Source organism: Macrosteles quadrilineatus, unplaced genomic scaffold (assembly GCF_028750875.1).
Source record: "Macrosteles quadrilineatus isolate MER2022 unplaced genomic scaffold, UCM_ALF_1.0 Scaffold_55__1_contigs__length_795759, whole genome shotgun sequence".
In the NCBI taxonomy this organism is placed as follows: domain Eukaryota; kingdom Metazoa; phylum Arthropoda; class Insecta; order Hemiptera; family Cicadellidae; genus Macrosteles; species Macrosteles quadrilineatus.
The window spans coordinates 651,962-670,172 of NW_026542648.1; the positions used below are offsets into that span (position 1 = coordinate 651,962).

Below are 18,211 nucleotides of genomic sequence, written 5' to 3' on the forward strand. Positions count from 1 at the left end.
GCAAATGATAAGTATGGAAATAATTCTAAGTTTTGTCGATGGTAATTTATCAGGTAGTTAAGCCCTTGGTTTACTTTCTCTTGTTTTTGTAAATTTTCGAAGGCAGATGCTACCTTAGTTATTTTTACGTCAGTGCCACATCAAAGATTTTATGACAGTCGTTTCAAAAACAAAATAAACAGAGGATTAACTACACTTGCGATATTATTTCTACTCGAAACCCAAAATTCTATGAGGAATAAGGAAAGTCATATGGGCAAGTTGTCTCGGTTTAGTTCTGCCCACAAATTAATGTCAAACGTTTTAAATCCTAGGATATATGAAACCAAACAAAAATGCTAACCTAACCTAACCCAACCTAACCTAACCTATTAAAAAGTAAAAGTTCTGAGATCTTATCAGTTCTTCCCTACCTTTTTTTATTTTTATTTTTTATTCATTAAAATATGTGCCATCTAAGTCATTGTGTAGATTTTTGGTTTTGATTAACTGATTCAATTTTAAATCGATCTGTTTGTAAAAATTCAAAACCCTTTTTAAATCACTGAATTGTATATAGCAAATTCGAAATTGTTGCACATATGTGTCGTGTCAAAAGTCATTTGCTCTTAACTATTGCACGCAATACTTCCAGTAACGAGGAAAAATGACTGGCTATTGCAACGAATGTGAATTTACTTATTGATGTGTTAATCACATTTAAAATGGTAATGCATTTCCACGCTTGCAATCAGTGCAGTAAAACGATTTGCTTTTGTAAACAATGCCATGTTGATCTCAGAGGTGTTAAAAGACCATACTTGTTGATTTTTTACTGAGATTGACCAACAAATTTGACTATATTTTTTTATTTGGCAAATAATCGGAGTATAGTGAATATAGGCAATATGCTGCAATATGGTAGCGTCCAACTTAGTAAGAAGTGAAGGTCTTATCTCGGTATCAAATTTTATCCTCTTAATGACTTTAATAAAATATTTTCCCACGGAATTTTTTTATGTTTTGGGGGCGTTTTCCCACTCAAGTATTATTTGCTATGTACAATACTGTTAATACTGTTCAATGAAATGGCGACCATACGTTGTTTAGGGAACGGTTCAAACGGTGTAGTTACACCAGTCTTATTCGCAATCTAAGTTCTAGACATTGTATATTGCTCTGTCAAATATCATTTATAGTCGAATCGAGTCAAACATTTTCCACTTGAATATTTTCATTCATTAATTTAGTTTACGCAAACTGTAAAGGGGACGTCGCTGTAAAATATGATTTTTCAGGGATTCATTTATTATTTACACGTTCTTCACCAGCATTGTAATTGATACCATGACCCCAAATACTTTATTTGTAGATGTATACAAGGTTAGGCAACATTATGGACACCCCCTATTAACCTTTTAGGCCCCAATGAGTTACGGGGGAACTCCATAATGGGGTATTTTTGGGGCAGCTCAAAAGTGTTAAATGTCAAGTCCCATCAAGTGACACTACATTTTGAGGGCTGTATATTGAGTGTATTTTATATTTATCACTCTATGGTAAACACATTTAAAAAATATACAAATGGTCTGAGTAGGCTTAACACAGTTTTCCAGCGATTAAAATTTATATATTTAGACTGGCACGTGTGGATTTTATTTGAGTAAATCACAGTGTCGCACTTAAAAGGTGGAATTTAAAATTGTGGAAAATCTTAGCTAAGTTTAAGGGGAAATTCTAAAAATGTTAATATATTGTACAAATTGTGTATTGTGTCAGTGTTTTATAATTAAAGACATTATGGTCAAGCATCACCAAAATTAGTTTAATATGAAAATTATATTGTATGTTTTAAACAACAAATGCATAATGAAAGCACTTGCACCTGTGATTAAGTTAGGACTTAATTATTTTTTTAACAATTGATACACTTAGAGCATATATGTAGGACTCACAGTGTTCATTTTCTCCATGGCGCGGGAGTTGGCAGCAGCAGGGTTGGTCAGCACGAGTGACGTCATCAGCATCAGCACGGCGCTGATCATGTTGTGTGTGTGTCGGCCTCAACACTACTGTCTACTACCACACCACTGTCTACCTATACTATAGGCCTACACCGGCGAGGTAGTGATAGCAGACAAGGTCAGGGGCAGAGCTAGTCTTATACCCGCTGCATCCCCTCCCCTACCTACTACACACACACATCTAGTAATTGGGGATAAGTTATGTGTTAAATACAATATCAACTCAAGTTGAAGGACACGAGCGGCTTTTGGGGTGATACTGAGGTACGCGAAAGAGAGAATGTTGTTCTTTAGATCTGCTGTATTATACAGCATATACTAGGTATGTACAGTATGTGTATGTAGAGTATGTGTAGGCTGTATGATAAACGATATTTATTGTACAACCAAAACACTTATTTTAACGATTTTCTTTAAATTCTGATAAGGCAACCAAGTATCATACACAAGTGGTGCTGATGCATGTTTAAAAATATTTTAACTCTTTGATTCAACTTGACAAGATAATCTTATACAAAACTGTAGACATACTTACTTTAAAAACTCTACTCATTGTGAAGTCAATAGATCCAGAAGATATACCGTAGCAATAAAATAAATTACTTGAGATTGTTATTGTTAGGTATGTCAAAACTGTTAGTTTACCCTAATTCTTCAATTTTAGTGTCAATTCTCATTTCTCTTCAATTTTTCTCCTCTATACAATTTTTGGATATGAGGGGCTACAATAATAATGGTTGATTGTGAAAATGATGGGAGTGGAGTTAGGGGTTAGCTCGAAGATTTTGATTGGGAAGTATGGTCGATTTAGGTATCATTTTATAGGTCTTGACGAAACTAAACAATTGACATAATGAAAACAAAAATCGGACCACTAATAACAAATTGGTGCCCTAAAACGATTCAAATACAATTAAGAATGAGGGTGGCAAAAAGTAACTTGCATCCCCATAACTTTTTAACTATTTGAGATATTTAAAACCAGTTTGCCGCAACCTTCTTAGATATGAGGGGGTACAATAATGATGGTTAATTGTGAAAATTTTGCCCTTAGGGTAGTGGGGTTAGGGGATAGCTCAACATGTTAAAATGGGAAGTATAGTCGACTTTCATGTCATTTTATAGTTCTTGACAAAACTAAAGAAATAAATAAAAAATAAACATAAATAAAAAATAAATCGAACCACTATTAACAAAATGGCAGCAAATTGTTTTTCCTACAGTCACCTGACAAAGTAGACTTCCTTGCACTGATCATAGTACAGAAAGTTGCTATTTGCGGCATTTACTTTCTTTTGCCGCACGCCTTTTTGTCCCACACCAGCATTCCACCCAAACAATAGAAAACAGAGTGGTTTTATTAAGCACGTAATTCGTGTACGCTTTAAGATACTACGACTACGATCAGCTGTTGCAGTGATTCTTATTTCGTTCAACGCTTGGATTTAAGCTAACCTAAAAGGTATTGTTTAGTGTTTAAGAGACTAATTATTTCTATGCTTTATAATAACTGTAGGAAAAAACATGTGTAACACGAGTGCAAAGTGCCACTTCACACACTAGTTACACAAATAACTTAAGGACGTTGGCTATTAAAAGTAATTTTTAGCTATGTTTTACTTCATAGTCTGTGACCATGCTATACTCGCAGTATACTCACTCTGAAAACATCTAAATCATGTTTTTGGCCAGAGTACTTTTCCCACTGCATCACTAGGTTTACACACTTAATTTTCCAATAGTACAGTCAGTTCTTCCATAACTTTACTGAAACATGGTATACAGTGTGTAAATTAAGTATTAAAACAAGTCTGTATTTTAACAACCAAAATAGATAGAAATATTCTGATCGTGGCAATAATTGTTAACAAAGGTTCCTCAATTTTTTACGTCAAAAATATTTTTTAACCCCCGAACAGGAAAGGGGGTAGGGGGTGATTTATGTTTTTCAAATAGCAACCCCTATTGAGTAACCCCTCATTTTGAAGGGGTTGTCAAAAGAAACACAATGATGCAAATCCCCTAGCCAAAATGGCGGATATTCCAAAATGGCTGTTTTTTACAAAAATTAAATTTTGGAATACCCGTCATTTGGGCTAGGGGGGGAAATATCTACCTCGGATTTGCGTCATTGTTTTTCTTTTAACAAACCCTTCAAAATGGGGGGTCACTCAATAGAGGTCGTTATTGAAAAAAATAAGTCACCACCACCCCCTACCCTGTTAAAGGGGTTGACAAAATATTGTTGATGTAAAAAATTGCTGAACCTATGTTAACAATCAATTCCACAAACAGAATATTTCTATCTATTTCGGTTTAAAAAATATAGATTTCTTTCCATTATTTGTGAAATTGGTGCTTTTTCACATACAGTAAATCAAATTTTGGAATGCCTGCCATTTTGACTAGGGGTGAGATATCCACCTCAGATTTGCGTCATTGTGTTTCTTTTGACAAACCCTTCAAAATGAGGGGCCACTCAATAGAAGTTGCTATTTGAAAAAATTAGTTAATATTTCTATCCAGATGTAGGACAGAGTAGTTACCAGATGTGCCTCGGTCCTCCCTGGCTAATTCTGTGGCTGAAGGATTGACAGTTTTATGACTGAAGCTCCTCTGTCCGTTTCCCCTAACGATTCAACTAGAAAAGATAGTAGCGCTCAGGGGAAAACTATCGGTTTTTGGAGAAGTGAAAGCCAAAGCAGTCTTACACATAATGACAAAGGTTGATGAACTCAACACCTTAAGGGACGAGGGAGAACACTATGAAGGTCAACTAGTTAAGGTAAAAGTGATTGTGGAACAAAACAATTTAATTAGCAGTAATGTTAAACAATGTCTTAAGGACGTTTTGATGGGTAACATTATTGACTTGTCTGAACAACCTGGTAAGATAAAAAACTTTAAAGCAAAGTTAAATATGAAAGATATCCGTTTAGTAAACGTAATTCTGTACAGAAAGAACTTGATCGAATGGAAAGAGAAGGAATTATTAGAAGCCTGGGGTAATGAACAAAATCAAAATCGTTTCTTTTTTTATTTTAGTTAGACAATATGCATTGTAATAAAAACGTCAAAGTTAAAAAGAGTTCAAAATATTAATTATATTAAAAAAAATATTAATGAAAATACAAAACTGGTAGCAATCAATACCAGTACACCAGTTATACATAAAAATAATAAAATACCCCCGCCGCAGCTAACCTGCATTTTTTATGGATTTCTAATAAAATATTCCCTAAAAATTTTCAGATTTATTTCCTATTTAAATAACATTTATTTTAGTGAGTACTTAGGTTTGCTGCTAAAGGGAAGATATCAAGGCGTGTTTTATATTTCAATGTTGATAGCTTAGTATGAAATAAACGAAATCTCCAAATTTGGTTAAAATATGTCAATAAACAAGCAATATATATGAATTTGAACGGATGGTGTTTTTGGCCCCTGGGGACCTCAAAACGAAAAAGTAAGTCCCGGGTTTAGGTCTTACCATGAGACCTACGGTAATAGCTTATTCCATGTATGGGAATTTCGCTAAAACAGCGCAGGTAGACTTCGCTTATGAGCTTAGCTATTACTGAAATATTTAAACATGATATGTTTAACAAACTATTAAGTAATAGGAATCGCTTGCACATTTTCTGATTTAAAATACAATTTCAAAAACATCTTGATTTCATCTATCATTTTTATTAAAATACAATGTCAACTCATCTCAGTTAATAAATTTAATTGAATCAGCTATTTAATTGATTAAACTGAATATGTTGGTTAAGATTCAACAACTTTATTCATTTCTTCCTCCTTTCTTCTTACTAAAGTACAAATTTATCATTTCTTTACATATATTTTCAGGTTACAGCGTAGCAAAGGAAGCAATAATGTTCACTTTACATTATTTTTATTACGAAATTTGTCTTTATTTAAAACGTATATCCCCAATTATAAATAACTACTTCTAAATTCTAAGGTAGTCTTTTAGGCTTCTAGTAATAATTTGATTACAGTTTGGATAATTATTTTTGTAAAACCTCTAAAATGTAAGTAAAATTAGTAATCCACAGCATAAATTAAAGTCAATACGTTGACGAACTATTTAAGACTATAAAGATTTTTGGGAGTTATTTAGAATTGGGGATATACGTCTTTAAATAAAGACACGTTTCATAATAAAAACTAGCAGAGTACCCGTCCTTCGTACGGGGTTGGCATGCAAGTACAAAGTGACATTAGCGTATGGTTTGACAGCTCCATTTAAGTAATGTTAAATAATGTTTACATTCAGAATAGTGACATCATTATTTTAAATATGATCTTTACCCTCTCTGTTCTAATATTCATGCAGTATTTAAATGAATGTTTGAACCAGCTGTATGGAATTGTGAAATCAAAATTAATTTGACAGTTAGTACTGCTTGTTTACATTTTTAAACTTTGTAGGTTTGTTCTTTGTTGTCATGGATACCATCAATCAAAATTTACTTTGAAATCTCTCACCTCCGATTTTTGAAAGCCCACGGGGCAGAGCCCGAGGTCAATATTGAAGCGGGAATAGTTCTATATGTATCCTCGGAACTGTAGCTTCATGTGTGTGCAATTTGAGCCCAATAGGTTCAGTAGTTTTTGAGATTAGCTCATACAAACACACACACAGACACCACCTCTTCTTTATAATAGTATAGATAGATAATATAATGTGAAATAAAGGTTCATGCCTCATTTTAAATTTGTCAGATTTTATTTAGTGATAATAAAATTTAAGCTAAACATTTACTGATTAATTTGAAACTCGAAAGTACTTGGTGACTCAAAACAAACCCGAGATAATAATCTTTTAATAACAATTTATTTCTAAAAAGTTAAATTTAATATTGTGTTGGGGTTTGTAGCTGGTCTCTAACCTGTCTGTTTTAATCTAGATACATATGAAATACTTAACCTTAGATACACAACATGCATAAGGGTTTCAGTTTTTTACATGGGTAGGTGTTTAGCCCATCGCCAAAACCCCCAATATGGAGGACCTACTTCTGGTCAGCGGGTCCATCGGACCCAGCCGGGAGGACTGACAAGCAGATCCACCGACCTTCCCCCTATCCGCCACCCAGGGGACGCTCCGTATACGCTGAAGTAGGAAAGCGCACGGATACTTTATTACTACATACATAAAATTCTAAAACTAAGTACAAAAGATACTAAATGTTAGATACATAGCATACTTAATACTAACAAGTTCGTACCAACTATTGTTTTTTTCATCTTCTTCAGACTTTTTCCTTCTTTTCTATTGCAAATTGTCTTCAATCGGCAGAACTTTTCGATTTCTTCATCTTTAAGTTTCCCAGATATTCCAGCTCTTCGCCCTGTCTGCATTCATCTCCCACATTCCATCATGTTCTTCAATCATTTTCCTATAGCGTATCCTTTGTCCCGTACTCTTGGCAATCCTTTCAACTATGAGGATCCTTCTTGCTTTACTGGAGCAATAAACATCAGGATCCCGTGTAGCTTTATAAACTTCCATTTTCCTCAGAAGTCCCTGTTTGGTCGCTTCCTATAGCAATCATCTGCAACTTAGGTCGTATGAAGCAGTACTGACAAAAACAGACGAATCATGCTAAGTTTTCACTGATCTTCCAGAACTGATCCACTTGCTGCAGTAGCAGTACCCTCTGGAATGGAGCTAAGAAACTTAACTTTCTTGAGTCTTTACTCTTCCTTGTCATAATTTTGACATAAGGAAAAATTTCGTCTTGCATTGATTTATTGAACTGACGAATGAATAAAATTAATGGTTTCTATGGAAATATTTATATGCAGTACTGTCAACATGCAACGGTTTAAGAAGGTTAGACCTTATACTACAGACAGTTCGAGACATTTAATTTCCTTTCAAATGTTGAAGCAAAATTTAAAATAAAAACCAAAGTATTTAAATTGAAAAGATCTTTAAAACGAAAAAGGATATTTAATAACGGATTTTGGCATTGAAATCAGCGTCAAAATCTATTTTATAATTATGTGCCACAACACTATCATTACTTGTTCCCTATCGAAATGAATTACTAACCGCCTAATAAATATCAGCAGTGGTCCCAAGTAAATTTTTAAAAAATGTTTATAAAAATGCACGTGGCATCATTATTTAAAAATTTGCCCAATTTTGGGAAAAGCATTTTGATCGTGATTTTAGTTTTCCCGTGGACCGATTTTGGCCAAATTTTAGTATGTAGCTCTGCACACCCAACACTACAAAATAAAAGCATAAAACGTTTTCTTGCATTTTTTAACGATCCCAGTGTCTGTTTTTTAGTTTGCTTGGACTAAATTGATTTTAGTTCATTTATTTTGAAGGTACGTAGGCTATTTCGGACATTATTTGCGCTACATAGCCTACTTGGTGTTGGGCTTAAACTGTCACAAATTTATACTCCGTTTATATAATAAAGTAATATTTTCAGTAAAACCAACCGTTCGCGAGGTAGAGTTAAAACCCATAGGGATGGTCAAATATTTGGTGTTTCGTTAACAAGTGGTACCTCGAGGTGGAAAACTTGGATTTTATGTTATGGACCCAATACTAACAACATATTATCAAAAAATCAAAACCACCCAACCTTTTGCATACCAAAATGTCTTATTTTACTGTACTATATTAATATATAGATAATGAACACAGAACGGCAAAGATATTGAACAATCAATCGGATGGATCTGAGATCTAAATTAGTTCCGAACATCAAAAGTCTCTCGTCTTCAGGTCGTGATATTCCAAAAGTCAATAATACTCTTTTTAAAAGTTCAATTGATTGGTGTTATCGTGCATTTAATATTTAGTTAGTCTACAGTATATGCATCTGGAACACTAACTCACATCGTGATGTCATGAACTATTTGGATTTGGAAACAACAGACTGAGACATAGTTTTAATAAAATTAGTTTCAAAAGTCTTTTGAATCCTTGACATAGTTGAATAATCTTTACCTTCAAACTATTTTAATCTACTCCAAGGATTGCTATCACGTAAGTTAAAGACAAGATTTTTGAAAAACCTTGGAGGAACTTGTCCTTTGGTAACCGGAACACTAACTAGCGTCAGGAAATCCGTTTTGTGTTACATTAAAATGCGATTGAAAAAACTTCTGTGTAAGTTTAATTATTGTCACACCTAAAATTATCCACCCTGTATAATAGTGATCCATCCTGTATAATTGATAGTGTATAGTATAGCTAGCTGTTAACTGAATGAATCCACGCGCAGTAATCGTATGTCGATCTAGAAAAACGTTAGAAGTTTTTATGGCACTAAACTAGACCCAGCTGTTCACCTTGATCATTGAAATTTTAATAAATGATCCTAGCTATAAAAACAGCTGATCTTAGTCGGTAACAATGCTGTTATCTCATTCATTCAACGCTCATCTTTCACTCAACTTTCTCTTCAAATCAGCTGTTGCGTCAGCGCTGCATACAGCAAATCTAATGGAAATGCACTTGTAGAAGGTTCAACTAACAAAACCTTTGCTGCACGCCAAAGGTGAAATTAGCTGATTAGTGAGTGGCAATGATCCATTCCCGCACTAGAGCGGCAATGAGCTATTTTGCGTACTCTTTACAGGTATGGCATTGTGATCATTCCTGTGCAGCAGTAGAGAAAATATTATGTAGATTTTTAAAAAAAGAAGGGGTTTTACACGAACTCAGCCATCTTTTATTTATGTTAAATGAGAATGCAATTTGATAACAAATAAATTATTTAGAAAGATACTTCGAATCCTGGTCTCTGGAGATGACCACTCATTATAAAAATTGGAGAAGATAGTGACAGACATCTGAACGTGTTGTAACTACGGGGCAAACCATACAATTCAACCTTGAAGATATCTGAACCTGAAGATTTATTTCGCTAATGTTTTAGCTTTTCCAACGATGTGATAATCTCCCAACCACCTACTTTGACAATAAAAGCCAACCATGAAGATAAAATACCCCCGCCGCAATAAACCTGCAGACTGAGCGAATTTCAATTGCCTGATGGATTTTCACTTCTATTTATTTAAATTACATTGGGTTTAGCGAGTACCTGGGTTTACTGCTACAGGGAGGGTAATTAAGTGAGTTTTTTAGTGAATTATTAATAGCTTAGTCTAAAATAAATGAATTTGCCAAGTTTGATCTATATCCATAAACAAGCAAACTACAACAGTTTACTTATTCTCCGAAGTAAAGAATATCCCGTTTGATGACACGGGAATTTAAAATTTACAATTTTTAAACTTTCTCCGTAACCAATAATGGTTAAAACACTTCAATATACTAAGTAATTTTTTTAGCTCTAATATCTTAATAAATATGCATTTTCGGAGATACCTTTTCATAACCTTTTTTCTCCCTTTTTAGTATGAGGATTCATATCACAAAAATCTGAAACGTTTGTTATGGACACCCTGTATATACATATGTGGCTAAGTTGACCCCACATTTCATATCGTGGTGCAATTATTTCACACAAATTAAACATCACTATACATATATGAAAATTTGAACTAATAGTGTTTTTGGCCTCTAGGGACATCAGAATGAAAAAGCATATCGGTCCTGGGTCTTGCCGTGCCACCTACGGGTAATAGCTACTTCCCTCTAGGGAAATTCGCTAAAATATCCCCAATCTTTATTTTGAGTTACATGTTTGTATTACAGGATATCGTGACTTCACAAACTCTAATACTACAAGGAAAATCGGTACGTACAACAATAGCGTACCTATTTTTACCTTGTCTACGTGACACCAGGTGTAACCTTGTATTTTGTCGAGCAGTCCTCGTCTTATCCTCAAACTCATCTACATTCCTCGTTAACAGTTAAACTACTGTACCACCTGTAAACAAGTTAACGGGCCTGTCTGGTGTACAAGCTACACGACATTGTGAAAAAACCCAAAATATAAGTCATTGAAATAACTAGAGGAAATAACACGTATTTTATGTGATTCAAGGTATGCGTTTGTGAAAGCAAATGAAAGCCCCAAAAGTTAATTTAAAACCATTTTAGAGAATAAAAATTTACGATTGTTAAAACTTAAAAACAAAAGTCTATGAATAGATTAAGTTGCCAATTCATCCGGGCGTTGGCATATTCAAATACAAGCAGAGTCTCTTATTTGGAACTGTTGAATTAAATTATTGGGAAGAAACCCAAAAGCTATTTTTCATCTTGCAATTATCTGCTAGGCTTGTTAAAATAAAAGAGCCGCCGCCTGGAGAGGGCGTGTCGAGCGAAGCGATCTTCTATATACGGTTATTCCCTTGCCCGTAGGCCTGATACAACTTACAAGGTCAAGGCCACGGGTGGATCCCAGACATTCACGTAATCTGAAATTGCGATCGATTTGTAAACACTTTTCCTTCAACATCACTTGTCTGAATAAGCAAAACAACACTTTGAGATTTGAAAGTAAGTGTGCTCTTCCACTTCAAAGCTGTCATGACTTTTTAGAGAAAACTGGATCCAGTTGTCCTTGATCATTGGGCTTTTAAAATAACCATAGATAAATCATACTCCCTTAGTTACATACTCCTTGTGTTGCTTAGTCTATGAAATAACTTAGCTTAAGAATCAGCTGATCTTGGTAAGTATAAAGCTACATATATCATACAGTCACACCATAGACTAACTAACGGAGACTTCTCATCTCTTAGTAAATTTTGAAGCTCGTTTTTCGTGTCCAGTTCATGTTGATGGCACTGATCGCGACGAAATTTTATTTCTATTATTTTAGTATTAATTTCACGATTTGTACTTTACTGTTTGATTATTTAACTAGGGGATTAATTATTTTTATGATTTGGTCGTTGGTTTTATTTGGTTAAACGAGGTTTTCAATGACTGAAATAACAAGAAACAAATTGTAAACCAAACACGACCTCTACAGTGCACCGTACAGAACTAAGAATAAAATTGTCTTTAGCTGATCCATGAGGATGAGAAATCTACTAAAGGAGTGTGTTTTATCTATGATTACACACTCTCACTCAATTCAGCATGAAATAGTATAACTGTATGAAATACGTTTCTGTCTTATATTGAGTGATTAGTAATAGGCACTTAAGATTATTAGTTTGAATATTTCGGTGTTCACCTTTTATTTTGTTTTCATGGACTTTGTCCACGATTAGAACTTGACAAATAAGTACGCAAAACAACGGTCTTCTAGTAGAAATTATTCGCATTTACTTTTCCTCCCCACAATTATCAGTCCCAAAATGCAATTCATTTAAATATTTTTATGTTGACTCTAATGTCTTCCTTGACACTTTTCCTTGGCCAGCATTTGCTTGGGTGCGCAATACAGACCTTTTACTTAGAAAGTAATTAATTGCATTTGTTTTTCCTCCACACGATTATCAACCTTAAAATAATTCATCTGGATACTCTGACGTCATCTACAATGACAAGGACGATGGTTTGACGTCATAGTACAGCTGTGAGGTAATGCTAAGCTTGGCTTTACTTCACGCGCCCTTTAACCCGCAAAGCTTGGTCCCCTCTCTATGACCTCATACCACATCAAATACGTCAATATACATTCTCGAAGAAAGTTTTATTTTTTAAGGATACAAAATATAGAGCTACACTATACAGGGTGTTTCCAAATTGTCTGGACATATTTTGTGGACTTGTTCCTTGGGCTAAGACAAACATAAAATGCCATATAAGTATCGAAAATGACTACCATATATTGTTTTGTAAAATAAAAAACAATAAACAATATGGAAATTGCTATTAAATTGCGTAGTCGAATGTAGAAGAAAACTGATAACTCTGTTGTGTGTCATCCGATTTTAACAAACAAGTTTTCATTTGATTTGGATTTAAATTCTCTATCTTTTTATCTGATAAACAATTTTCTTAATATTTACTGTTTTTATTAAATTGACATCAAAGATTTTAAATGGCCGACATATTGAAACAGTTTGTGATATTGGAACGAAACTGTGTAAGCTCTTTTTGTCTACTAAAATACACATTTATACCATTTTTGAAATATCTATCCTGAAAAATGTTCAAGATATAAAATAATTCTTAAATCACAAACAGACCGACAAACAGAAATCTAGCACTTTAGACCCATACTTATATGGCATTTTATGTTTGTTTTAGCCCAAGGAACAAGTTCACAAAATATGTCCAGACAATTTGGAAACACCATGTATTCAAACGAAAAATTACAGTTATAGGCCTACTTAGATTTGAAGGGCATTAAAAGCGTCTTAAATTTAACTATTTCTAGGTAGTTCGTGAGCCTAGCCGTTATAGGTGTGACTGTTCCCTAACAAATCTTTACAGTAATATTATCTTTCACATACAGGATACAGTCATAAGTATAGGAGTTGAAATGGTAAAAATAAATAATCAATAATATTGGATAGTAAAATACTACTAATCTATCAACTACCAATAACGATTCATAGAATGTCTGGCAAATTAAATTTGCTAGGTTTTGACAAGAGTTACCTAAAACCAGTTTAATTAACGAATGTTTTGTGTCAATTTAATTGTGAGTTAATTGGTGACAGAAATAGGATGCCGGTGCGGTTATATCGACGAGAGTGGCGAGAATTTCGAGGAACCGAATTGCAGCTCCAATTGTTATTCAGTAAATGTTTTACGATAAACGTTTTGTATAATTAGGCTAATTAGTATCGTCGCTGACTTTAAATTTACTGTTCAACGGAAATATAATAGACTACTAATAAAATAAAAATAAACTAAAAAAAACCTTTAAAAACACAATAAAAACAAAATATATAAAACTTTTTACCTTTTACGAACTTCGTGCATCATCTGGAGGGTACTGTCAGAGAGGCCTCAGTACCTGAAGGTAATAGTCCAGGAGCTGAGGGGGGTTGAGCATGCATGAAAGTAGTACGCAATGTTATTGCTGATTATTGTAATATGGACTGTGGTGATCAAAATTACGTATGTCGCCTATTTCAAAAGTGGTCGATAAGGTGGGGGGGAGGGGGCAAACATGGCGGTTTGCGCTATGCGTTAAAACGCTGATAGTTCGAAAACGGTAAAAGATAGAACAACGGGTAAAACGTCGTTGTAATCCTAAAAATGTGGACAACAATAATGGTTATTGGGCCGAGGTTTTTTTTCGAAAATCTTATGGATTGTTGATAAATAATAGTGTAATTACTTAATTACTCGGCTAAATATTAACTAGATGCATTTTCTTATAAGAAAAAAATATATTATTACGAATACATATGGTTTAAAATGTAAAACACGGCCTCTAAACGCCTTGGGGTTCGTCCGTTAGGTTGCGTTATAATTGCTGCTGTTTTTAAAATAATGATTGCTTGTATTTTGTATTTCATTATACACTGAGTATATAAATGAAATAATGATAAATAAATAATCAAACAAATAAGATAATAATTAAATATGAAATATAATATATAGTAGTTTAATTCCATTGTAAATATAAACACCATAAACTTTTAATTTCTTGACCGCTCTCATGCATTAATTATATATAGATGTATATACATTTGTATCAAAGAAAATATTTACAATTTTTTATTTGTATTACAGGTGCTAAGAGAAATTAAAAAGGTACCTATTTAAATTCAACAAATAATATGAACAACCAGTGTAATTGTTATGGATAGAATGGAGAGATTTGCCGTATTTTTTATTATAAGGTATTTACTTTTGTAGTAATGTTTTTTATTTCATATAACTGTATTAAATAAGAATCTGTTACATAATCATATTGTAATAACCTACAACATTATAATAATTAAAATTGGATTTGTAGTGGTAGTCTGTATTATGCATTTGATTGCGGCCAAACCCCAAGTATTATATGTAGTTTGGAGGCCGTGTTTTACATTTTAAACCAAATGTATTCGTAATAATATATTTTTTTCTTATAAGAAAATGCATCTAGTTAATATTTAGCCGAGTAATTAAGTAATTACACTATTATTTATCAACAATCCATAAGATTTTCGAAAAAAATAGCTGTACGATGTAGATTTTGTTAAACTTATTATTGTTATAACTTTTTTATTAGTTAAGATACGACTTTTTACCCAATGATCTTTTCTATTGGTAATACTTTTTGGATTAAAACTACGTTTTACCCGATGTCTTATGTCGTACCGTTCTCGAGCTACAGTCATTTCGATGTATAGCGCGTTCCGCCATCTTTGCCCCCCTCCCCCCAAGTTCTCGACCACCTGAAAAGTAGGCGACATGCGTATTTTGTATCACCACAGTCCATATTACAACTATCAGCAAAGATGTTTGATATTACTTCTTTGCGACACTCACAAATTAATTCTACTTTCGGTAAAAAAACTACACGAAAAGTCCATTTTTACATATTTTATACAATAACTTGTTTATTTATAGAGATACGACCTCGGACCCAATAACCATTACTGTTTTCCACATTTTTAGGATTACAACGACGTTTTAACCGATGTTCTATCTTTTACCGTTTTCGAACTATCAGCGTTTTAACGCATAGCGCAAACCGCCATGTTTGCCCCCTCCCCCCCACCTTATCGACCACTTTTGAAATAGGCGACATACGTAATTTTGATCACCACAGTCCATATTACAATAATCAGCAATAACATTGCGTACTACTTTCATGCATGCTCAACCCCCCTCAGCTCCTGGACTACTGAGAGCTCGCTCTGAGATGCGATCCCGATGCACACGGCAGGATGACATGCTGGAGATGCCCCGTGTGCGCTGTGAGACCGACCGTTGTGGGTTTTCTTATTTTGCCCCTAAAATCTGGAATATATTGTCATCCATGACTGAGCCAGGGGTGTTGGACAGTGAAAAGTCGTTCAAAAAATATATAACAAATGGCTTGAAGAATGGTAAAATAAAAAGGAATAGAGAACATATTTTAATTTTTAATTAGCTTAACTTAAGATTTGAAAGTTTCCTTTGTTTTATATTATTTATTTTGACGTGAGTTGTTTTGAAAAACATATGTTGTAATATGAAACACGCTCAAGAATAAAGACGATTTTCATTTCATTTCATAAAACTACAAATATAAAATGAAAATACCATAGACTAACCAACACAAGTAGACTTCTCATCCCATTGTAATTTTTGAAGCACGTTTTTCGTGTCTAGTTCATGTACGTGACACAAAGGCGCTAGTGTCGATGAAACTTTGTTTCCATTATTTTAGGGTTAATTTCTTGATTTGTGTTTTACTGTTTGGTTATATAACTAGGGGACAAGTTATTGTTTATGATTAGATCGTATTATTTGGTTAAACGAGGTTTTAAATGGCTGTAATAACGGGAAACAAATTGTAAACAAAACACGACCTCTACATAAACCGTACATGAACTAACAATAAAATTGTCTTCAGCTGTTCCATAAGGATGAGAAATCTACTAAGGGAGTATGTTTTATCTATGAAAATACTCTGCTGCAGCAAACCTGCACAGCAGGCTAAAATAATTCCTTTTAAAATTTCATATTTGTTCCCGAATTCAAATAATATAAGGTTTAACGAGCACTTAACTGCTGCAGGGACAGGAACAACGTGGGATTTTAGTAAAACAGAATACCTCAGCATAAGTTTGCCACATTTTATCAAGATATGTCCATAACAAGCGAACTATAAAAGTTTTTTTTCCATAAGAATAAACATTGAAGTTTTAAAGTGTTGCTTGTTGTTTTATTTTCTCCATAGCCGTTAAGCGTACAACAATGCTTTCATATACTATTTTTGGGGCCTTTAAGCTCTAAAAAATGGTATGGAATGAACTGTAATGTTTTGAGGGTCAAAAATTAGAAAATCAAATGTTTACCTCATAGAATCCCCTATAGAACCCCGCGTTCCTGTAGTCTGTTCAGGCTGGTTTGTGAACTCGTTCTAATACGTAGTTTACACGTTTGCACCAAAATGTCTTTAAAATCGCAGCAAAAAAACAAAAAAAAACTATAAGTCTGTAAATTTAAGATTAACATTCTCGTGGTTATTCTTATGAAAAATTAGTAAACCTGTATTATCTTTTGTTTGTTTATCAACATATTTTAATCAATTTTTTTCTGTAAAATTATGATTTTGTAAAATTTGAGACCAGTCGGTTCAGTAGTTTGTGTGCCTAATAGTAATAGACATACAGACAGACACCATTCCATTGATATATAAAATTATAGATATAGATATAGATAAAATGCTCATCTAGTAATCAGTAGCTCGTTGGTTCGATTATGGGAATTCGATAGCTTTTTGATGGTTTGATGGAGCACCCATCCTCGATAGTTGAAATTTCAACAAATTGATTTAGGTGAAAGAAACAGATAACAATATTCAGAGACATTGACAAATATATACACAACGTAACTCGTTCCATTCTACGCTCTCCTTTACTCGTATTCAGGGACAAGAACATGATGAGAAGTATACGTACTTTGGTGTCCACGTCTCGACATGGCGATAATGATAAACTACTATACATGTGATTTTCCTATGAGTAAAAGATGGAAATATATTTTAACTGGCAATGAGTAAAAGTAAGTACCTTCAGAACTTGGCACTCGATGACAAATATTTTGAAACAACAAACCTCAGTTTAAATGTGTTTTCCAATTAAACGCATAATTAAATAACTGCCGGGAAGTATACTGACTTATTAATTAGTCAAATTAAATATGATGAATTATTTTGATTAGTTACAGTATCATTATAAAGGAAAGAAAAAATCGTTGTTGATAATATCCTTAATTGAACGACTGTAAATCCTCATTAACTTATTAATGCCTACTTGGTGCTGGTTAATTGGTCGATGGAATATTATTTTTTAGGTTTTCCTGGAGCCTGGAGGATTGACTGGTCTGTGTATTCAAGTTGACCAATGTGAGGTAGGTATTTAATTACTCAATGATTGAACGTATTAAGAGTCAGAAGGACCGCGGCCATCTTGGAATTTCTGCCCATAACGGCAATTTTAATGGTTTAAGCATATTACGGCATTATGTATTAAGATAAAAAGTTGCAAAATATCCCATTTAAAATTTATTGAAACCATGGATGTAATTTGCTATCTACTTTTTTATTTTAATTGTTATTATTTTTCCTAACTACATAAATATATTGACTTAAAACTGTGTTTTATTTTACCTTTAAAACAAAAGTTTTAAAAATCCCAAA

At 33.5% G+C, this 18,211-nt stretch overlaps 1 protein-coding gene across 1 annotated transcript in view; it reads right to left on the minus strand.

Annotated features, from left to right (window-relative positions):
• LOC128981879 (lipase 1-like) overlaps positions 1-2,098 on the minus strand; it is a 48,026-nt gene extending 45,928 nt beyond the window's left edge. The window contains exon 1 of the mRNA XM_054400852.1: positions 1,935-2,098. Within this exon, the coding sequence (XP_054256827.1) occupies positions 1,935-2,024 (90 nt within the window). The 5' untranslated portion in view covers positions 2,025-2,098. The remainder of the gene's footprint in view (positions 1-1,934) is intronic.
• Between the last annotated feature and the right edge of the window lie 16,113 nt (positions 2,099-18,211).